Source organism: Leptopilina heterotoma, unplaced genomic scaffold (assembly GCF_015476425.1).
Source record: "Leptopilina heterotoma isolate Lh14 unplaced genomic scaffold, ASM1547642v1 Lhet_68, whole genome shotgun sequence".
NCBI classification, from domain to species: Eukaryota; Metazoa; Arthropoda; class Insecta; order Hymenoptera; family Figitidae; genus Leptopilina; species Leptopilina heterotoma.
The window spans coordinates 563,437-588,132 of NW_025111157.1; the positions used below are offsets into that span (position 1 = coordinate 563,437).

At 20.6% G+C, this 24,696-nt stretch overlaps 2 protein-coding genes and 1 long non-coding RNA gene across 9 annotated transcripts in view; 1 reads left to right on the plus strand and 2 right to left on the minus strand.

Moving 5' to 3' along the window:
- LOC122510227 (dopamine receptor 2-like) overlaps window positions 1-20,028 on the minus strand; it is a 212,362-nt gene extending 192,334 nt beyond the window's left edge. For all 6 annotated transcript variants that reach the window (XR_006302423.1, XR_006302425.1, XR_006302426.1 and 3 more), the window contains exon 1: window positions 18,032-20,028. Coding sequence is in view for 2 of the 6 variants with exons in the window: in XM_043624706.1 (XP_043480641.1) it covers window positions 18,032-19,260 (1,229 nt within the window). In the remaining 4 variants the exon portion in view is untranslated. The remainder of the gene's footprint in view (window positions 1-18,031) is intronic.
- The window catches only part of LOC122510228 (protein Diedel-like), a 128,576-nt gene that overhangs the window by 53,655 nt on the left and 50,225 nt on the right, over window positions 1-24,696 (plus strand). The window lies entirely within an intron of this gene.
- The window catches only part of LOC122510229, a 75,317-nt gene continuing 72,347 nt past the window's right edge, over window positions 21,727-24,696 (minus strand). For both annotated transcript variants that reach the window (XR_006302428.1, XR_006302427.1), the window contains exon 3: window positions 21,727-21,992. This is a non-coding gene — a long non-coding RNA (uncharacterized LOC122510229). The remainder of the gene's footprint in view (window positions 21,993-24,696) is intronic.

The following is a 24,696-nucleotide window of genomic DNA, read 5'->3' on the forward strand; positions in this document are numbered from 1 at the left end:
TGTTTTTTTAATAGACTTTTTGCTTTCGAATTAGTAAATTTTACTAATAAATAGTAATTTCTACTAATTTATTAATAAAACTTAGGTACTAATAAAAGTTTAAAAAGTATTAATAAAAGTTTAAAGTAAAACTTACAACATAAGTAAATTTTACTATTAAACAGTAATTTCTACTAATTTATTAATAAAATTTACTAATTAAAAAGTAAAAAGCCAGTGACTACATTATTTTCGGGAATTTAAGTACATGTTCAAAAAATTTTAATTACTATTTCTTGAAAACCTAATTTTTTTCAGAATTTCCGAATTAAATGTTTTAAATTTCAATCGCTTTTGTAAAATAAATATTTAAATACTTATTGTTCTAATTTAACTTAAAATTTCAAAATACTTTCAATGTAAAACCATTAAAAAAAATTTTTTTTTGAACATTTGAACAGTAAATCTTCCAAAATTCAATTTTTTTTCAGAATTTTTGAATAATATTATTAAAAACTTTAAATTTCTAAAGAAGCTAACAAATTTATATTGTTATTATTATTTATAAATTTTTGTATAATTTAATATTATGATACTTTTGCAGCAAATAGAATTTCAAAGATTAAAATTTAAAAACTTTTTGAAATTTAATTATTTCTATAAAGAATCCTACTTTAACACTTCTATATCGTTACCGTACATTTTCCCGAATCCTATTTCCCGAAAGCCTTTTTCCCGACAAACCTTCTTCCCGACAAATGTTTTTCCCGAATCCTATTTCCCGACAACCATTTTCCCGAATCCTATTTCCCGACAACTATTTTCCCGACAATCCTTCTTCCCGACAACCATTTTCCCGACAAACATAATTTTCAAAATGTTCTTACTGAATCACTTCAGTTGTTAATCTTTATTTGTTGCTATGGCAGCAGTAACATTAACGTCATTTTCAATCAGTCATTTTTATTTGTAACCTTTTGAATTTTGGATTTTTTCTAAATTCCTGTGTTTCAATTGTATAAAAATATGGAGTCGTCAGCAATAATTATTGGTAATAAGTTGATCTGTGATGGTTATGTGTATTTTCAGAGATTTTTATTGATTTTTTTATATTATACTTCAGAATTTATAAATAAAAACATGTTCTTCTTACATTTATTTAGAAATTTCATTGTCGGGGTTTGTATTTTCGGGAAAATGGTTGTCGGGAAATAAGATTCGGGAAAATCATCTGTCGGGAAGAAGGCTTGTCGGGAAATCGTTTGTCGGGAAATAGGAATCGGGAAAAAGGACGGGAATCCTTCTATATTATTTACTAAAGTTTTAACTAAAATTCTGTTTTAAATCAATTTTTATCGCAAAATTCAATTATTTATTAAATACAAAAATAAATAATTCATGGAATAATTAATTATTTTAAAAAATTGAAACTTTACCTCTTTATTGAGTTTTTGAAATTGTGGTTAAATTTTCTTAATCCACTTATTTTATTATTTTAACAAATAAAATTCATTAAAATATAGAATTTATTTAAATGAAATTTGACAAAATTTGCAAATGTTTCAATAATTTGATAATTAAAAAAAAAATTATCAATAATTTGATTAAATTAGTATTTTCGGAAATGCAATTATTTATAAAAAATTTTAATGGCATTTTTTCAAGAAACAAATTTTTGCATAATTTCCAAATTAAGTTATTCAAAACTTTAAAACTTTTTGTTAAAAACCTAAAAAAAACTTATGGAAAAATAAAATTCTTTAAAATATAAAATTTTTCAAAATTTCCATTTCTTTCAATTATTTTAAAATAATTTTCGGAAATTCAGGTATATCTTCAAAAAAATTTAAATACTATTTTTCAAAAACCTAATTTATTATTGAGAATAATTAATTTAAATTCTTTTTCAAAATTAACTCTTATTATTAGAATTCAAGTATCGAGAATTCAATTATTGAAATAAAAAAATAAATAATTCATAAAATAATTAATTATTTCTAAAAATTACAACAGTAGGTAATTCTTTTAAAATTCAATTATTTTTTTGTGAATTTTTGAATAAAATTATTCAAAACTCAAAGAATTTTTATAGAAATTTAATGTAATTAATAATTTTCTTAAATAAAAATTTCAATATTTTTATATTATATACTTTTACGTTCCTTGAATGTTCAAAAAATTTAATTTAAAAATATATTAAAAAATCAAAATTCAACTAACGAAAATTAAATTATTTAGACATAAAACTAATTAATTCATAAATAATTAATTATTTTTAATAATTGCAGATTATGTCGATTATTATAATACACTGAAAAAAAAATTATTTGATTCAAATAACCGATTAATTGACTATTATCATTTAAATATTTACTTGAATCAAATAATATTTATTGGTATCAATTAAATGGTATTTGAACCAATAATTTTAGTATTTGAAGCAAATATGAACTAAAACATTTAATTGACTCTAATAAATATTATTTTATTAAATTAAATATTTAATTGGTAATAATCTCGGTTATTTGAATAAAATAAATTTTTTTTTCACTGTATAATAATAATACAATTAATAAATATTATTAAAATTATCTCACAGTTTTTCTGAGAATATGAAATGGAGACAAAAAAAACGAATCAAAAGTGTTGCGAAGCAACATTTTTGATTCGTTTTTTGTCTCAATTTGATATCTTAAAGCTTTTGATGCAAAAAAATCAAAGTTAAATATAAATGGACACAGTTAAATTACCGATCCTATATGCAATTTTTTCTTATCCTAGAACAATTTGTGGTTAATAAAAAAAAAATAAAAAAAATATTTCTTTTTAAGAAATTGTTTTTTTTATCTAAGAAAAAAAAATTGGAGAGAAAGTAGAATGAGTCGGTTTCTTATTGACATTGCATTTATATATAGGCGCATTAGAAGAAATAATTTGGACGACGGTCGGGTTAAATTGCTTGAGGTAAGAGCCACAATTGTTCTTCAAATGATTAATCAGCCGGAAGGTGCCTATTGGATTGGTTTGGTTGGTTATCTGCCAGTTTATCAACCCCTACGAACCATCGACCTTCACTGATCCAATAGCAATCCGTCGATTTCACCTAAATTGCTTCCGATTCTATCTTAAACTACATACATTCCTGTTCCTTTTTTCTTTTCATATTTCATCTATTTCCAAAATAATAATTTTTGCCTTCTCCACTTTTCAGTCTAAAATTCTAAATATAATTTTCTTTGCAATGAATCAAATAATTTTTCAAAATTTAACCATTTTTAAATTTCCTCCTCTTTTAAATTTTCAAATTTCACAAGAAAATAAAATAAAATTTAAAAACAAGAGGAAAAAAAAGTCAATTTCAATAAAAAAAATTTTTTTTGTATTCAATAAAAGTTACGACTCCTCTTTCTTTTTTAATTCATAAAAATAAATGCTTTCGTGGAAAAAATAGATTCTTGAAAAGAATTTTGTTTTATTAAAACACGTTATATGTAGAGATGGAAAATGTAACAATAAAATAGAGAAGAAATAAGATGAGAAAAAAATCAGCTCTTTATTGCTATGAAACGAGTAAAACTTGCGACAATTTTTTAAAAAGAAAAGTAGATATTAAATGAAAGATAAGAAAAAAATTGTATTGTTATTTTCTTGAACCATATTTTACTGATTAATAATACATTTTACTTGTGATTATAATAGAAAAAATTTTCGAAAGTTATTGAATTTTTATAGAAGAATATTTTATTTATTAATTTTTAATATAAAATACAAAGAATAGGAATAATTCAATATTCAATATAATATAAAGAATAAGTTTATAATAAAAATTTTATGAAATATTATTAAATAATTTCAAGCAATTCAATTCAAATTTTATTGAAATCAATTAAATGCTCATGAATAAATTTATTAAAATTTTTCAAAATTTTTAAATTTCTGAGAAGAGTTTTATACAAATATTAAAAAACTAATGAATTGCTCTGAAAAAGTTTATTAAATTGCAATTAAAAATAATTAAGTACCTGCAAAAAAGTTTCATTTTTTTAAATAAATTAATTCTAGAAATGAATTGTACTAAAAATTTCGAAAATAATTATATTGTTTCGAGGAATTTGATTAAAATTTTTGAAATAACAATTATAACTGCATTCGAGAAATTCAATATAAATTTTACTAAAAATTAATTTTTCATAAAGAATTTTATCAAAATTTTTGAAAATAATTTAATTCCTGCGAAGAATTTTATTAAAATTTCTTAAATAATCCATTAGAGAGATTTTATTTAAAAAGATATTGAACATAATTGAATTCTTCGGAAAAATTTTATTATTTATGAAAATAATTAAATACTTTCGTAGAAATTTAGTGAAATTTTTTAAAATAATTGAATTTTTGCTAAGAATATTATTAAAAACTTTTGAAAATAAGTAAATGCATTCGAGATGAGATTCAGTAAAAATTGTATTAGAATTGATTCAATGCTCATAAAGAAATTTATCAAATTTTTTAAAAATAATTGAATTCCTACGAAGAATTTTATTAAAATTTCTAAAAAAAATTCTTTCGAGAAATTTTATTACAAATTGTACTAAACCTAAATGAAGTACAGAGAAAAATTTTATTATTTATGAAAATAATCGAATTCCTCAAACGAATATTATTGAAATTCTTGAAAATAAATAATTTTTTCAATTAATTTCATTAAAATTGTTATTAAAAATAATTGAATTTTTATAAAGAATTTTATCAAATTTTTTGTAAAAAATTGAATCATTTCGAAGAATTTTATTAAAATTTAAATAATAATTGAATTGCTCTGAGAAACCTTATTCAAATTAAAATGAAATTAATTTGAATTCCTGCAATTTTCATTTTTTACAAAAATAATTTCATTCGGCAAAAAAATTTTATTAAAATTCTTAAAAAAAATAAATTTCTCAATGAATTTCATTAAAATTGCATTAAAAATAATTGAATTTTTATAAAGAATTTCATCAAATTTTTTGTAAAAAATTGAATCATTTCGAAGAATTTTATTAAAATTTAAATAATAATTGAATTGCTCTGAGAAACCTTATTCAAATTAAAATGAAATTAATTTGAATTCCTGCGATTTTCATTTTTTACAAAAATAATTTCATTCGGCAAAAGAATTTTATTAAAATTCTTGAAAAAAATAAATTTCTCAATGAATTTCATTAAAATTGCATTAAAAATAATTGAATTTTTATAAAGAATTTTATCAAATTTTTTGTAAAAAATTGAATCATTTCGAAGAATTTTATTAAAATTTAAATAATAATTGAATTGCTCTGAGAAACCTTATTCAAATTAAAATGAAATTAATTTGAATTCCTGCAATTTTCATTTTTTACAAAAATAATTTCATTCGGCAAAAGAATTTTATTAAAATTCTTGAAAAAAATAAATTTCTCAATGAATTTTATTAAAATTGCATTAAAAATAATTAAATTCTTATAAAGGATTTTACCAAATTTTTTAAAAATAATTGAATTCATACGAAAAATTTTATTAAAATTTTTAAAAATAAATAAATTCAATCGACGAATTTAATTAAAATTGTTTGAAAAATAATTGAATTCTTATAAAGAATTTTATCAAATTTTGCATAAAAAATTAATTCTTTCGATGAATTTTATTAAAATTTAAAAACAAATTGAATTGCTCTGAGAAATTTTATTAAAATTAAAAAAAAAAAAAAGAATTCCTGCGCAATGAATTTCCTTATTTATAAAAAGAATTTAATTCCTCAGAATAATTTTATTAAAATTCATGAAAAAAATAAATTTCTGAATGAATTTCATTAAAATTGCATTAAAAATAATTGAATTCTTATAAAAAAATTATCAAAATATTTTAATGAAATTAAATTGAAAATAATTAAATTCCTGCAAAAAATTTTATTTTTTACCAAAATAATTTAATTCTTTCGATGAATTTTATTATTTATGAAGATAATTAAATTCTTATGAAGAATTTTATCAATACTTTTAAAAATAATTGAATTGTTTCGAAAAATTTGCATAAAAAGTTTTGAAATTAATAAATTGTTTTATAATTAATTTGTCGATTAATTAATAAGTCAATTTTTTTTAAATATTATCTTGAATCTGAAGTTGTTCCAAAAATTCAATTTTTTCCAATAAAAGATCTTGTAATTCGTAATTATAATTATAAATAAAAAAAATAAATCGATTTGATTTTTTTTTGTTTTCGGAAAAAATGTTTTTACAAAAACAAATAAAAACAAATTAAAATTGAATTTTCTTTTAAGAATATTTTTTAGAAGAAATAATTATTAATAGTTTAATTAATTAAAGTAAATTAAAATTAATTATAGTATTAATCAACTAAATTAGTTTAAATAAATAATTCATAATATTCGTTTTTAATTTTATTTCTCTTTATCTTCTAAAAACAAAAATTGACCCTTTGGGGTCCTTGAGTCTGATTCCCAAATATGAGAAGCAACATTGACGCAATATTGGCTCAATCTTGGCAAACAATATTCTCAAGATTAGTCCAATTTTATGCCAATCGTGATTTCCCAATTGGGAATAAGAAAGGTAGGTGGACTGTCGTTAGAATCAAATAGCAAAGGAATGGTCCTGTTTAAATACTTGTCTGAATATTGCACTTCCCTCTCTCTCTCTCTCTAAGGCATCATTAACTTCCACATCAGTGAACCATCTTCTGACTACTCCCACTCTATTCGACCAAACGTTTTAATTTCTCCCTTTCTCTCATTTTCCACCCACGTCTCGAAAAAAAAAATTCTATTTTCGGGGACACTTATTATTTCCTTTTTTTTTTGTCTCTCATTCTCAGTAATGGAATGAGACTATCTTTTCTGTACGAGAGCGTGAGGAAAAAGTGTTAAGAAAAAAGAAAGGAAAACCAAAATTGTGGATTCACCGCAATCAAGGCATTTTAAATGAAAGGACTTATGATAATACTTTTTTTCTCTATATGTATATATATAGCACAAGTTGGAGGAGAATTTAATAAACGAGAAAAGTATCAAATGGATAAAATGGAAAATGTATATACATATATATATAATTAAACTCGAGAAACTAAAAGTTTACTGTGTATAATGTAACTATCGCAGATTTTTTCTCGAGATGAGCTTCTCTGGAATACCGGAAAATTATATATTCTCGAGTCATCTAGCGAATTGCTTCAAAAACTCAAAAACAATTAGCATAAAAGCATTTTTTTTTCTCCTCCTCCGATAAGAATTACAACAACAACAAATTCTTCTTTTTTAATTCTTTTTTTCAAAAATAACATTTTTTTAATTAACGAAAAATTCTTTTACCAAATTGACCTTATACTTTAAAATTGAAGTCAATAAAATAAATACATAAATAAACAAAAATAAACAAAATTAAACAAATATTGCCCAAAAATTCATTAATTCTTTTAGTGTACAATAATTATTTTCCATATTTTAAAATTTTCATATAATTATTAATAATTTAATTAATGCATTTTTTTTTAATTATTACAGACTTCGTACTCAATAATTAACTTTATAGAAGTATCATTCAAAGTAAAAAAGTAGCTATCGAAAAATTAAACTTGACGACCAAAAAAATTCGTCTTAGACACTTCACAGAATTGACAAAAATTCCATTCTATATTTTATTTTCCTTACTTTTTTTTGGTAAATTTTATGAAAATATTAAATATGTAAAATCATTGAATTGCGAAAAATTTATAAAAATAATTAAATTTCACAAATAATTCTTATTAAAATTTTTTACAATAATTCAATGTCTGTCTGGTATTTTATTAAATTTTTTTGAAAATAATTAAATTCCTAAAAAGCATTTTATTATTTTTGAAAATAATTGAATTCTTGTAAACTATTTTATTATAATTTCTTAAAATAATTGAATTTCCAAGAAGAAATTTATTACTCTTAAAAATAATTGAATTTTCAAGAAGAAATTTATTACTTTTAAAAATAATTGAATTTTTATGATGAATATTGTTATTTATGAAAATAATTGAATTTCTAAAAAACATTTTGTCAAAAAATTTGAAAATAATTGATTTCTTTCGAACAATTTTATTAAAATATTCAAAAATAATATTGAATTCCTGTAAAAAAATTCTAATATTTTTGTAAATAATTGAAATCCTGTGATGAATTTTATTATTTATGAAAATAATTGAATTATTGCGAAAATTTTTATTAAAATGTATTAAAAGAATCGAATTTCTGTGAAAAATTTTGTTATTTTTGAAAACAATTGAATTCTTGTGATGAATATTGTTATTTATGAAAATAATTAAATTTTTTAAAAAAATTTTATTAAAATTTAAAAGAATAATTGAATTATTTCAAAAAAATTTTTATTTCTTTTTGAAACAATTGATTTCTTTCGTACAACTTTATTAAAATAATTGAATTTCTGTAAAAAATTCTAATATTTTTGTAAATAATTGAATTCAATTTACAATTAATTAAAAAGAAATTTTTTTTTAAATAATTGATTTTTTCGAGGAGTTGAAATTAAATTTTTAAGAATAATTACATTTTTCGAGCAATTCTTCTAAAATTTTGTATTAAAAATAATTGAAATCCTGCGATGAATTTTATTATTTACGAAAATAATTGAATAGATGCTAAGAATTTTATTAAAATTTTAAAAAATAATTGAATTATTGCGAAAATTTTTTTTAAAATGTTTAAAAATAATTGAATTTTTGTGAATTTCTTTTTTATTTTTGAAAATAATTGAATTTTTTATAAGAATTTTTTAAACATTGTTTTAAATAATTAATTTTTTCAAAATATAATAAATATTATGAAAATTTTTTTTTAAATAATTGAATTCTTGTCGAAAACTTTATTTGTGAAAATAATTGAATTTTTTGATCAATTAATTTAAAATTGTGAGATTAAAAATAATTGAAAGTCTTCGATGAATTTTATTCTTTATATGGAAATAATTGAATTCTTGCTTAGAATTTTATCAAAAAATTTTTTTTAAATATTGAATTTCCATGAAAAATGTTTATTATTAGTGAAAGTAATTAAATTATTGTGACAAATTGTATAAAAATTATGTTAAATATTTGATTTTTTCGAAATTTTTTTGAAAATTCTATTCTAAATTAATTGTATTCCTGTGGAAATTTTATTATTTATGAAAATAATTGAATTATATCAATTTCTTTTAAATAATTGAATTCTTTTGGAAAATTTTATAAAAATTTTTAGATATTGAAAAAATAATTGAATTTCGAATATTTTTTGAAAATAATTGAATCGTTTTAAAGAATTTGATTATAATTTTTGAAAATAGTTTTGTGATTTTTAGTATTAGCGAATTTATACTAGTGGAAATTTTCAAAAAAGAAGATAAATAGTAGTCACCTTTTTTTCATTTAATACTTTACCTATGTATAAATTTAATAAATAAATTTAATTTTTATTCTTCATCACAAAATATATTTAATTGGAAGAAAAAGATATTCAGAGATAAACTATTTCTCATTCCATTGAACCACTTTCATGAATGAATTTTTCTTTTCCAGATTAAAAATAATCTTAATTTAAAATAATATGTACCAACATTTTTATTTTTTACTAATAAAAAGTAATTTTAAATAAATTCTAAATCTTAAATTTCAAAACTTAAATGCGGTTTTCATTGAATGAAGAGTTGTAACGACCATTCTATGTGTCTGAATTCTAATTAGGGTCCTGTTCATAAATTGCATGAATGCTCATGGTTTGGTTGGGAGTGGTCAACATTAACTTTACGATGATAGTTTAAAGCAAAACCGAGGGAAAATTTATTTATCGATAGTAACATGAATAGCAAACTATGTCAATTTTTCACCAACAATGTTTGCTCCTCTTTTAACAAATAAAAAACACAAAAAAATTCTATTTAATTCTAATTTATAATTAAAATAAATTTTGAATTTGTGTTTTTTTCTATTTCCATTTGCAGAAAAATTAAAATTTTTAGAAAAAATTGAATTTAACCAAAAGGTTTAAACATTAAACTATTTTTATTAGAGTTTTAGCATTTAAGTAGAAAAAACCGAATTTCGTCAGACGAAAGTAGAAATGTAAAAATACAGAAAAATAATTATAGAAATTAAGAAAAATGAAACTTTTACAAAAAATTCAATTTGAAGAAAAATAATTTTAACAATTTTTAATTTTTATTAGAGTTTTAGAATCTAAGTAGAAAGAGCAGATTTTTGTCAGACAAAACTACTAACGTGTAAAAATAGTGAAAAATAATTATAAAAATTTTAAAAGGAATTAAAACTTTTAGAAAAAATTTAATTTAAACAAAAGATGAAAAAATTAAAAAAGTTTTAAAAAATGAGTAGAAATTACAGATTTTAGTCAGACGAAAGTACAAAAGTAAAAGTAATGAAAAATAAAGTTAAAAATAAGAAAAATATTAAAACTTTCACAAAAAATTCAATTTAAACAAAAGATTAAAAGCTTTACACTATATTTTTATTACAGTTTCAAAATCTAAGTAGAAATAACAGAGTTTAGTCAGACGAAACTAACTAAAATATAAAAAAATAGTAAAAAATTAGTAATAATATTTTACTACTTAAAACTTTATAGAGTTAATGCTTCTAATTGGCAAATTCACTGTAGTTTAGTGGAAAATACAGTGTTTGGTCAGACAGATCGATGTTATCATTTCACAGGCGAACAATCGTTGCTATTAAGTAGAAGAGACAATGTTAGGTCAGACATAACTTGAATATAGATTATTCTCCTACATGATACTGCATTATTTTGTCCCAGATTTATAATGTATCTCTAAAAATGGAATTTTTATTTTTGTTTTTTTTTACATCTTCTCATAAATATGTATAAGATTCCACAAGAAAAGTCAATTTAACTCGCGCCAATCCGATGAATTATTATCATTGAAATGTCAAGTAAAAGAAAAAAAGAATTTTCACATTAATTTAAAAAACAAGACCTATATTATTCACTTCACTCTCTATACGTTTCTTTAAATATTATACCTTTATAATTAACTTTTCATTTAATAACAACAATTTTTAATACCCGAGAAAAAATATTTTCCAGAAAAGAATTTTTAAATAAAATTATTAAAATTCCTCGTTATAAGGTAAAAAAAAAAGAAAATTTCTTTCTAGAAAATATAAAGAAATATTTATTCGCAGGTACTTTTTTTAGAGAAAATATTTATTTAATTAAAACTAGCAACAATTCGCGCGCTAAAGCGCGCGGCTAACTTCTTAATACTTTTTTTTCAATAAAATTAGCAGTATTAAAATTAATCGAATTTAAAAATTTTCTAATTTAAATTTTTGTTAAATACTCTAAAAACATTCAATTTTGGAGAAATTACAAATAATTGCAGAAATTCAATTATTATTTTCAAAAAAAAAAATTAAATTCTTATAAAATTCAACTATGTTTAAAATTTAAAAATAATTCTCATAAAAATCCCAATTATCTTTATAAATAACGAAATTCTTCTCCAAAGTTCAATTATTATCATAAATGTCAAAAAAAAATTCTTGTCCTAATTTCAATTATTTTCAAAAATAAAATGCATTTTTCTAATTTCAAAGATTTTGAATATCTACACTATTTTAATAAAATTTCACAAAAAGAATTCAATTATTTTCAAAAAATTTTAATAAAATTGTAATTGCAAACATTTAATTATTTTCATAAATAATAAAAATTTCACAAGAATTCAATTATTTTCATGAATAATAAATTTGTTTTAAGGAATTCAATTATATTCATAAAAATAATTTAAAATTGCAGAAAATAAGATAAAAAAATAAGAAAAAAAAGATGAGAAAAAAAATAAAAAAAATAAAATTAAAAATAGAAATTGTGCAAATATTTTTCTTTTTTTTCTAAAACAAAATAATAATTTTGTTAAAAAAATTGTGATTCATAAACAAAAATAATGCAAAATAAATAAATTCTCTATTTCTTAATCACAGTTCTTTAAAAATTTTCTAATTTTGCTTAGAAGTAAAGAACAAAAATCTGCATAATTTCAATTTGACAAAACATTCAATTTAACAAAATTTTAATCTTTTAATGAAAAGAAGTGAAAAAAATTCTACGCTTTTTTGTTTCTCAACTTCTTTATAATTTTCCTTTTCAAATATATTTTCAATTTTAAAATTAATGTATAGAAAATCATCGAATTTTTGCAAAGAATTTTATCAAAAAATTTGCTGATAATAGAATTCCTTCAAAGAATTTTATTATTTAGGAAAATAACTGAATTCTCGCAAAGAATTTTATTAAAATTTTTAAAAATCCTAATTAAATTCTTTTGAAGAATTTCTTTGAATTTTTTTTAAACTAATATTTTTTTTTAATACTTTTAATTGAAAATTTTGAAAGCAATTGAATTTTATGAAGAAGAATTTTATTAAAATTGTATTGAAAATAATTGAATTCTTGCGAAGAATTTTACTAATTATAAGAATAATTTAATTGTTCCGAAGAATTTATTAAAATTTTAGAAAATAAATGAATTTTACGTTAATATTTGAAAATTTAAATTCTTTGGAGGAATTCTATTTGAATTGTTTTGAAAAGAATTGAATTTCTGCAAAAGGTTTCACTACTTATAAAAATAATAATTGAATTATTTCGAAAAATTTTACTATTTATAAAAATAATTGAAATATTTCAAAGAATTTTAAAAGAAATATTAGAAAGTAATGAAATTTTTTCGAGAAATCCAATTAAAGTTGTTTCGAAAATAATTGAATTTCTTTAAAGAATTTTATTATTTTTTGAAAGTAATTGAATTCTCTCAATTTTTTTACGAATATATTTAAAAATTGCATTGAAAGTAATTTAATTTTTATATAGAATTTTTTAAAAAATATTTTGAGAATAATTGAATTATATTTAGAGAATTTTAAAATCTTGTTGAAATTGCATTTTATGAAAATTTTTGAAAATATTTAAATATATAATATTATATTATAATATTATATAATAATATAATAGTATAATAATATAATAATATTATAATATTATAATATAATATTCTTTCATGTAATTTTATTTAAATTTGATTAAAAATAATTTAATTCCTGCAAAGAATTTTTATATTTATAAAAATAGTTTAATTGTTTTGAATAATTTATTACAATTTTAGAAAATAATTGAAATTTATGGAAATATTTAAAAATATTTGAATTCATCCGAGAAATTCAATTAAAATTGTTTTGAAAATAATTGAATTCCTGCCAAAAAATTTACTATTTATAAAATTAATTGAATTCTTGTGAAGAATTTTACTATTTATAAAGATAATTGAATTTTTTCGAAGGATTCAAATTCAAATTGTTTTGAAAATCATTGAATTTTTGTAAAGATTTTACAATTAAAAAAAATAATTGAATTGTTTCGAAAAATTTATTAAAATTTTAGAAAATAATTGAATTTTTTCGTGAAATTTAAAAAAAAAATTATGAAAATATGAAAAGTAATAATTAATTTTGTATTTAATAAGTAAATTTTTTAAATTTTGATTATGAAATTATATAAAAAATTTATATATTTAAAAATAAAAAATTTTGTAATTTGCTTAATAATAAATTGAATATTACGTTATTGGAATTTTTCTATATTAATAGTATCTATTTATGAAGAGACCATTTTTCAAGATTCACTTATATAATCATATAAATGCTAATTGAGTGATTATTTCCGCTTTTCGAAATGAAATCCCTCCAGAAAAAATGACCTACTCCCCTTTCTCTAGAAATACAACCCGAAATATCATTAGAATCAAAACTACTACTAAATTTTGGTTAGATTCTCGGTTAACACAAATTCCCTCGAGCACTCACAAACGGAAATTCATTGAGTGATATTCAATATAAATCTGGTCAAATGCCAGTTATAAATTAGAGAATCGAAAATTTGGACGCAAATCAATTTCAAATTTAGATCAAATTTTAAACAGACAAAATTCAATTTTCATTGTTTGATAAAATTTACAAAATTTACAAAATTTACAAATAAGTAAAATTTATAAAATAACTAAAAGGCAATATTAATAAAAAAGGTAATATTATATATTCATAAAACCATTTTCGTATTTTAACGAAAAAAAAAAAAAAAATTTCCTCTACGAATTTGCTGAAAAGAGCTATTAAAAGCTATGTCATAAATGTTGATTCACTGCTTTTGGGATTATACAAAAACCCATTGATCCATGTTTCTCATGGCGCTCATAAATTTAAATTCTATATCCAAACGTCGAGTGGATAAACATTTGGATCAATATACAAAAGTAAATATTAACATAATCTATCTGAATAAATCGGTTAATTGAACTTGAATTTTTCCAAAAATTATCTCACAATATTTTGCATATATTATACTTTCAATTTTTATTGATATTATAAAAAAAGGAATATTTTAAATAGAAGAGGGACTTTTTTTTTTTTTAAACGGACGTTGCCAGTGGGAAATTGACAAGAGCTAGTGGCCAATATTGGACCATGTCCAATGCCAAACCTCGAATTTAAATCAGAATTTCTATAGTGGAAAAAAAATTTCATTTCAATCGAGAATTGAAGTTATTTTATTAATAAAATATTATCAATGGAATTAAAAATAAATAACTTCTGCTGTTTATATAAAGTATAAAGTCTTATTTACGAAAAAGGAAAATAATTATTTACACGGAAAAAAAATTATTTGAAATGAAAGATAATTATTTTAAAAAAAAAATATTCGAAATGAAAGATAGGTAATTATTTTTTAAAAAATAATTTTAAATGAAAAATAATTATTTTCAGTACAAAACAATTATTTCTGTTGTTACTAATCGTTCATTGGAGAAAAATTTATTTAATTCAAATAACCGATATTACTTGTCTATTATCAAACAAATATTTACTTTAATCGACTAATTTTTATTAAAATCAAATTGTATTTAAAATAAATGGAATTTGAACAAATAATTTCAGTTTTTGAAGTAAATATCTATCATTTAATGGACTTAAATAAAAATTATTTGATTCAAAAAAATATTTAATTAATAATAATAGTCTAGCAATCGGTTATTTGAATAAAATAAATTTTTTTCTAGTGTATTAATAGGAATTGTTATATATTTATTATATTAGTTAAACACAGAACTAAATTAATTATATTGAAAGGAATTTTAAAAATGAATTTTTTTGTTAAAAAAAATTTGTTTAAATCAAAGAATTTTTTTTTTGAATAAAAAACCCTCTTTTTGATTCAAAGAAAAATTTAGTTTGAATGAAACAAAAATTTTAAACAGAAATTAGAGAATAAAAACTTCAAATAATTTCAAAAGAAATCCATTAAACTTTTTCAAAAAAAATTAATTCTACACAATTGTTAGTTAAAAGTATAAAAAATTCAGATTTCCAAAAATTTTAATTTGAAAATTTTACGAAAATTCAATTATTTAAATACAAAAATAAATAACTTATTGAATAATTGAATGTTTCTTAAAATTTAAGTCTCATAAAGAATTTTATTAACAAATTTTTAAATAATTAAATTCTTTTGACGAAATAAAATAAAATTTTTAAGAATAATTACATTTTTCGAAGAAATTGAATTAAAATTATAATAAAAAGTAATTAAAATTCTGCAATGAGTTTTATTAATAAAAATAATTGATTTCCTAAAAAGAATTTTATTATTTATGAAAATAATTAAATTTCTAAAAAGAATTTAATTATTTATGAAGATAATTGAATTCTTGACTAGAATTTTAGTAAAATTATAAAGAATTGCATTTTTTGAAAAATTTATGTCAATTATTATTTAAAACGTTAACTGAAAGTCATTTTTAAATAAATTTTTATTAGAAATTCAACGAGAATTAAATTATTTAAATATAAAAATAAATAATTTATTGAATATAATTTAATGTTTCTTAAAATTGTACTAAAAATAATTGAAATTCTGTGATGAGTTTTATTCATATTAATTAATTAATATGAAAATAATTGAATTCCTAAAAAGGATTTTATTATTAATGAAAATAATTAAATGTTTGCGTAGAAATTAGTAAAAAAAAATTCTTTTATTTTTTTTTTTTTGAAAATTTTATTAAAATAATTGATATTTGAATTTCTGATAATATCATTTGTAACTTTTCTAAAAAAATTTAATTATTGTAATGTTTTTAACTAAAATTCATATTTAAATTTATTTTTTATTCATAATAATTTATTAAATTAAATTAAAATTGTATGAAAAATAATTGTAGGTAATTGTGCGTTGAGTTTTTTTTTATTATTGAAAAATCTAAATTCTTTAGAATTTCTAATTAAATTCTAATTCATTTATTTCATTTATTCATTTCTTCCAAAGAATGTTATTATTTATAAAAATAATTAAATGTTTGCGTAGAATTTTATTAAAATTTTTGAAAATAATTGAATATCTTGGGAAGAAATTTTTAAAAATAAAATTATAATTACCGTGACTAACATCCCTTGATTATTTTCGAAAAATTTAAATAAAATTTTTTAAAAGAATTTAATTATTTTTAATGGAATGTAAAGAAATTTGAATTATTTTAAAAATTTCAAATTATTTGTTTCGAAAAATTCAATTATCTTGAAACAATAGAATTGAAAAATTTCAAAAATCTTATTTTTTAGAATTTTTAAAAAAACTTTGAAAAAATTCAATTTTATTAGAAAAATTTAAGTGCGAATCTTTTTTTAAATTAACTAATAAAAATTTTAATTATTAATCTTTGCACTAAGAAACATGAATACATTAGAATGTGACTCTTTATAAAATTCAACTATTTATCAATTTTATTAAATTAAAATACTTTGAAAATTCGATTTGTTAAAAAGTTTTTAATGAAATTCTTTAACAAATTTAATTATTTTATTTATTTTCAGTTGAATTTTACAAAATTTCTATTAATTTGATAATTTTTTAAAAATTTATTTACATACTATATTTGAATCAGTGACTGATTTTTTACTATCTAATTATTTTTAACTAATTCAAATTTAGAGAACAGTACACTGAGAAAACGATGTATTTGATTTAAACAAATTTTGTTTAAATTAAACTTAAAATATCTTTGCTATACAGTCAAACAAATTTAAGTTTAATTCAAACATATTTTTTGGTTCATTCATAGAAATAATATATTTAATTCAAACATTATTTATGGTTGATTTTAAATTATTTATAATTAACTTTTAAGTTTGAATCAAACATAAAATTTTTAAACATATTTTTTGTTTAAAGTAAAACAGAAAATATGTTTGAATTAAATAATAATTATTTAAACATAATTATTAAATTATTTACACATAATTATTTAAACAAATATTATTTTTGAATCAAAGTAGTAGATATTTTCTATATATTGGGATTAAGCTCACAAACTAATTTCAATTAAACAAAATCACTTAAAATTATTTTTTTACTTGAATCGAGTATAATGTCTTCTCAGTGTATAAAATATCTATAAAAATTGAAATAAAAAGCAATTTTTTAAAAACAAATTAAAATAATAAAACTTTTTTTTAATTTGGTGAAAAATTCACGGTTTGGCATAAAATTCCTGGCTTATTCCCGGGTTTTTTCGGTCAAATTAAATTCCATGTTTTTTCGGTTATAGTAGACACTATGAAAGTTGGGAATTTTAATGCTCCTTTGGGTTTTTAAATGATCCCCAAGTTTTGAACGTTCAAATTAACGAAATATTTTTTATTAAAGATATTTTTATGCATTACTAATCACAAAAAAATTTACAAACTGAAATTTTACGTTTAGAAACTCAGTAATTAATTTTTTGGATAGAGATGCAAAATAATTGCAATAAAAATTTAATTTGTTGAAGAAATAAATAAATTTCGTTCATTTGAACGTTCAGAACTTTAGGATCTTGTTTTTAATATTACTTTAATTATAACGACAAAATATTTACGAAGAAATTAATAAATAACTAAAGTAATAGTACAAATAAGAGAATGTAAATGCACTGACCTTCTAAAATCACGACTCCAGCATGCATAGATCACAGGGTTCATTCCACTGTTGATCCATCCCAACCACGTGACAGCGGCGGAGACAATTTCCTCTTGCCAAATGCACTTGCTGCAAAATCCCGACCATAAATTAACGACAAAAAATGGCAGCCAACAAACAATGAACACACCCATAACAATACCAAGTGTTTTAGCAGCCTTTTTCTCCTTGGCGAATTTCGCCAATTTCCTCGATAGAGAAAAATTCTTTCCCATATTTTGCTTATTATTTAATCTCGCCGACGGTAGCCTCGTCAAGCCATTATTATGCAATGCCGTTAAAGGCTCCTCCAAATCCTGCAAATCCTCCGGTGTACTCGACGCCGTGCGAAATAAATGTCTCGCATCCGCATTAGTACCACCACCACGATGTATTCTCAATGTCAATTCCAATTCACCCGAAGCCATCATCACTTGCTTCGTACCCAATTTAAGACTCCTCGTCTGTATCACCGCCGCACGATATATCCTATAATACGTGAACACCATCACAAACAATGGCAAATAAAAACTAATTGTCGACGAGAATATCAAATAGCCCAAGTGCTCCGTGAATGGGCATTTGTCCTTTGGCACTTCCTCAGTTCTCACCGCTCGCCACCACGCTATCGCCGGAAATGATATTGCACTCGAGCATATCCAAACAATGCCAATTAAAATTGCCGCTCGCCTCCGACTCATACGCGTTGGATAAGTGAACGGATCAGTTATCGCCCAATAACGATCCAAACTAATCACGCATAAATTAAGAATTGACGCCGTCGAAAATAATACGTCGAGCGAACGCCACACATCACACCAATCAATAGTGAATAGCCATCGATTTTCCAGCACTTCATAAATTGCACTAAATGGCATAACCACCAATCCAACCAAACAATCGGCAAATGCAAGCGATGTGACAAAATAATTTGTCGCCGTATGCAAATAACGTTCACGTATTACCGCCAATATCACAAGAGTATTACCAAATACTGTTGCCACTGAAAATAGTAATAGAACAATTGCAAGACCAGCACGATCTGTCGCTAAATCCCATAAATTATCATTGTGCACGTTCCATGGTGTGCCATTTATGTTTAAACTTATGTCACTATCATTGCTATTATTGAAACTTGGATTTAGTTCATTTGATATTGATGCCTCTTGGTTGAATTCTCCGAAAAAATAGATCTCACTCTCATTCATCTTAGTTGTGTGAAATCTTCCTTGTTGAGGCCTGTCGATCTTATTTTATGATCGAACTCCTCACCCTCCACTTTTCTTTTCTTTTTTTTTTCCTTTTCACCTCTTCACAATCGCCACAATTTTATTCTTCCACCAATTTCCACTACACTTAATGATTTTTCAATCAGTGATTCGATCACTGATTTTCTCTCCCCTAATCGTTTGCGTGCTCTCTTCTGTTTTCGCATTGTTTTTCCTTTCTTCTTCTAGTCGATATTCCAAAATTCAGTCTCTATTTTGATTCTTTCGTTTCAGTATTTTTTTTTCTTCTTTATAAACTAGTTCTTTGGTTAGAGTTCTTTTTTTTAAAAGTATTTCTTTGGTTAAAGCTTTGGTTTAAACGTATTTCTTTGGTTGGAGTATTCTTTGGTTTAAAAGTATTTTTATTTTTCGCTTTAGCATTTTTTGGCTTAAAAAGTATTTTTTAGTTTCGGTTAAAAAGCGTCTTTTTCGTTTAAAAAGTATTTCTGATTATTTTTGTATTTTTTAGTTTAAAAGTATTTTCGATTTTAGTATTTTTTTTGTTTAAAAGTACTTCCGATTTTAGTATTCTTTGGTTTAAAAGTATTTTTGGTTCAAGAGTATTTCTACAAGTTCAAAATAATTTTTAAAATTATCTTTTAGTCCAAAAGAAGTTTTTTCGTTCAAAAGTATTTTTCGGTTCAAAATTGTTTTTCATTTTGAAATTATTTTTATCAATTCAAATGTATTTCTATCAGACCAAAAGAATTTTTGGTCTGAAAGCATTATTTCTGTTTCGAAAGTGGCTTTTTGATCAAAAATATTCCTTTTTATTCAATATTAATTTGAATATATTTTTAGCTCCAAAAAATTTTTCAAAATTAAAATTCAAAAGTATTTTTAAGGTCAAAAGAAAATTTTAGTTCAAAAGAATTTTTTAGATGAAAAGTATTCTGAATTCAAAAGTATTCTTTCAAATCAAAAATATTTTCTTTCTCGAAAGTATTTCTCTTTTCAAGTTCAAAGGAATTTTTTAGTCCAAAATAATTTTTTAGATCAAAAATATTCTTTCAAAACAAAAAATATTTTTTTCCTCAAAAGCATTTCTTTTAATAAATATTTTTTGTCTCCGAAAGTATTTTTTTTAAAAATATTTTCTGCTTTACAACATTTTCTGATTTAAAATACTGTTTGCTTTAAAAACGGATTTTTTTTGTTAAAAAAAAATGTTTCGGTTTAAAAAGTATTTTTGGTTAAAACAAATTTTTTGACTATTAATTACGAACTTTAAAAGTAAATCATTTTTTTTTTAATAATTTAATTATTACGTCAGTTCAAAAAAAAATTAATTTATGAGTTTCATAGTTATACGGTTTTAAATATTTTACTTTTAAAATCGTATTTAAAATATAATTAAAATTTAAAAAATACTTAAAATAGAAAAATAGTTATTTACAATAGAATTTTAACTTTCAAAGTTTTTTTTTTTTTGATTATTCAAAATACTTTTGAAACTTTCCAGAATTTTTTTAAAAAAATCCTTTTTCTAGTATTTTGCAATAATTTTCTTTCTAGAATAAAATAGAACACTTTTTTGGTATTAAATTTACGTGATAATCTCAATTTTATTTAATCAGTATTTAATTATTATCAATAAAAAACAACTTTTCAAGCAAAAACTTATTTTTATTGATATAAATTTTTTATATTTTTATACCAATTTTAAATATTTGTAAATATTTGTTTATCTTGATTTAATTATGTTTATAAATTTTGTAAAAATAAATATTTTTTTTCTTTAAAAAAAGAAAGTTGAAAAAAAACAAAATAAATTTAAATAACTTTACTTTTTCTCCAGGAAAAGAAATGAAACATTAACAGTTTGTTGAAGCGAAAAAGAAAAATGTAAATTTACTTTTCTTTTTGAGAAAAAAAATTTATATTTTTCTCCCTTTGCGTTTTTAAATAAAGTTGTCTAAAAATTATTCTAGAAAAAAGTTAAATATTCACTGTCTCTTTTTAAATAATTTTTTAAAATTACATTAAATGATTTCTTCTTTAGAATTAAATTATAAATTAAAAATTAAATTAATTAAAAATACTTTTTCAGACTAAAAATTTTCGTTTTGTGCTTTAATACTTGAGTAAACTTCAATTTTTCTCTATAAATAAAAATATGTTTTTAATTATATTTTTTTAAACTATTTTTTTAATGATTTTGAAAATTATTTTTTGAATTATTTTTAAAATTATTTTTTAAATTATTTTTTGAATTATTTTTAAAATTATTTTTAAAATTATTTTTTAAATTATTTTTTAAATAATTTTTAAAAATATTTTTTAAATTATTCTTTTTATTTACTCTTTTTCAATTGTATTTTTTAGTTAAATCAAAAGTTTGGAATATTTTTTAATTGAAAAACAATTTTTTTTTTTTTTGATAAAATACTTTGAACGTGTTTTTTTTTTTTTTTTTGCAAAAATTAGTATGATAAAATTGAAGTTTAAAATTTGTCGTTTTTAAGTAATGTGATGACAAAAATTCACTCTACTTTTGCCATGCTCAACTTTTTGATGAACGATTTTGATATTCACTGAATGAAACACACTCACTGGCATTTTTACACAATGGTTGTGTTGGTGGTGGTGGTAGTGGTAGCGGCGGCATTGCTTTATATCACACACTTCCGGCTTCGTAAGGGCATGACGAGGGTATAAAATTCCGCTATAACCTGAAACACAGAAAGTGCTTGTTTAATTTAATGCAGAGAGAAAAAGATTTCGCTTATACGAGTAGCAAAATTTATGTTTGCTTAACCACACAATTTTTTATTTTTTTCTCATATTTTTGCACAAACAAAATTATTTTTTCCCTTATTTTTTTTCTTCTTTTGCTTTTATTTACTAAACCTTTTTTTCAACATTAAAAACTTTTCTTTTTAACGCTAAACATTTTCTTTCAATTATTTCTTTCACTAAGCAGTTAAATCAACATTTTTTTCTTCGACACTAAACATTTAAAAACAAATTTTTTTCAACAATCCATATTGAGTAATTTTTGTTAATTATAGTCATAAATAGTAAATTATATTTAAATTCCTTTTTTTCAGAACATAAAATTTTTTTCAATGTTTGAATTTGCAGATTTTTTTTTCGGGGGAAAAAAATAAAACGCATTGAAATTTTCTTGTTTTCTACTGAATTGAATAGAAAAAAAAGTATAAAAAAAAATAATTTCGCATTTTATGTATAAAAAATGTTCTCATACTTTTCATTGCATAGAGATTAAAAAAAAATTTGCATCAAAAGCTCTGCTTTTATGGCAAAGCAATACTTTTCTCATCACTTTGCCTTCAGAAGATATCCTTTTGACTAAAACAGGTTTAAAGGCGATTCTCTTATTTCAAGTATAAACCGGTTGCACTTAAGTGCACTTTATGTTCATAAAAAAAAACATTTTTCAAATCCACACGTGTACAGGAAAAAAATTGTATATTTAAGTAAAAATTTATTTCTCCTCTAATTTAATTTATTAAAAAATAATAATTAGTAATAAAAATAATAATTAGCAATAAAAATAATAATTATTAATAAAATACTAATTAGTAATGAAAATAATAATTACTAATAAAATATCAACTTTAATATTTGGTTCCTATCAGAAACGGTTGAAATAATTTTATTATCAAAACCTTAAATTTATATTTATTCCTTTTATTCATTCATTTCATTTTATTCACTATTTCGTTACCGTTTTAATATTTTATCCTCGATTTTATCTCCATTTATACTTTACTCATTTTTATTTGCAACAAATAGGATTAAATTTTTCTTATTAATTTTTTATTTCCATTATTTTTCCTCTTTTTTTTATATGCAATAAATTGCATTTAAAATTTTTCTCATTAATTCTTCATTATCATTATTTTTATTAATTTTCGCAATAATTATTGTTTTAAAAAATTAACATTATCTGGAATAAAAATTTTAATACCCGAAACAAAATAACATTGTCAAGATGAAAGCGTGGATCATTAATATGAATACTTTTCACATATTTATTATTTATTTATCTAACATTAAATATGATTCTACAAATATTTACGATAAGCTAATACGTAATACGATTCTACGAAATCATGGAATTATTCCTGAAAATTAATTACGTGCATAATAAAATTATTGCATATAAACTTTCGTATTATTTCACATAATTATTTATTTATATATATAGATATATAATATGTAGAAATTTTGTAATAAATATTATAATATAATATTTATAACTCTCGACATAATATTATTTAATGCATATTTAAAAAGATAGAATATGTCACATGAGCAAATAAATACACTTGAACATTCCAAAATATTATATGCTTTGTTTACAATTCATTTTGACGTTTAACTGCGGCATTGCTTTATATAGTTTATATGCAAATTACCATCAAGTCTATATGCAGATTTATTAGTATTTTATTCATTTCAAGAATTTCGTGCTTATCTCTCTTAGAATAAATTTTGTTTCAAAGACTGTGCGCGAGAAATTTTAGACATAAACACAAAACAAAAACATTGTATTTGGTGCTGAAAAAACATTGTTTAAAGTTAAAAATTTATTAATTAAAAACAATTATTAAAAAACTGATTAAAAATAAAATAAATTTTTTATTATTTGTTCTATTTATTATTTCTATTGTTAAAAGAATAGGATTCGAATTTCAAGAATTAAAAACCTTCACGTACTTCATATTCAATTCGAGAAATGTGCGCGCGCAAAAGACTGGGAGTGGGGGAATGACGCTATCCCCACTACTCGTTTGCTGCGCGCGCAACCGAGAAAGTAAAAATAAAGTAAACTAAAAGAATAAAAAAGTAAAAAAAAAGTAAAATTGGCTAAAATACAAATAAATTAAATTAAAAGAAAATTATCAATCTTCCAAGTCAAATAAAAAAAAATTTTTTTAACTTGTAAGATTGATAATTTCCTTTTAATTTAATTATATAATTTTAACCAAGTAATAAATTCATCTAAATATATAAAAATTAATTAAAATAGAAGAATAAAAATAAAATAACGAAGAAAATAAAAAATAGAATAAAAATAATTTTGTTAACTTGTTCAAAATTATTTTTCTAAAAAAAAGAAGGTTTATAAAAAAGAAGAACATATAATAGAATAAAATTAATAAAAAAGATAAATTATATATAGTAAAAATAATAAATTAAGCAAATAATAAATTAATAATTAATGAAAACTGAAACAAAAAGAAAAAAAAATAAAATTCCCCCAAAAACATTAAAAACATTTGTTCCCGTTATATTAAACAAATAGATGAATTTACTCTCTCAATAGAGAAAAAAAAGTGTGTGAAAATTTGAACCCATTATTATTCATTTTATCGCACCGATGTTTTTTTTCCGAGGGAAAATAAA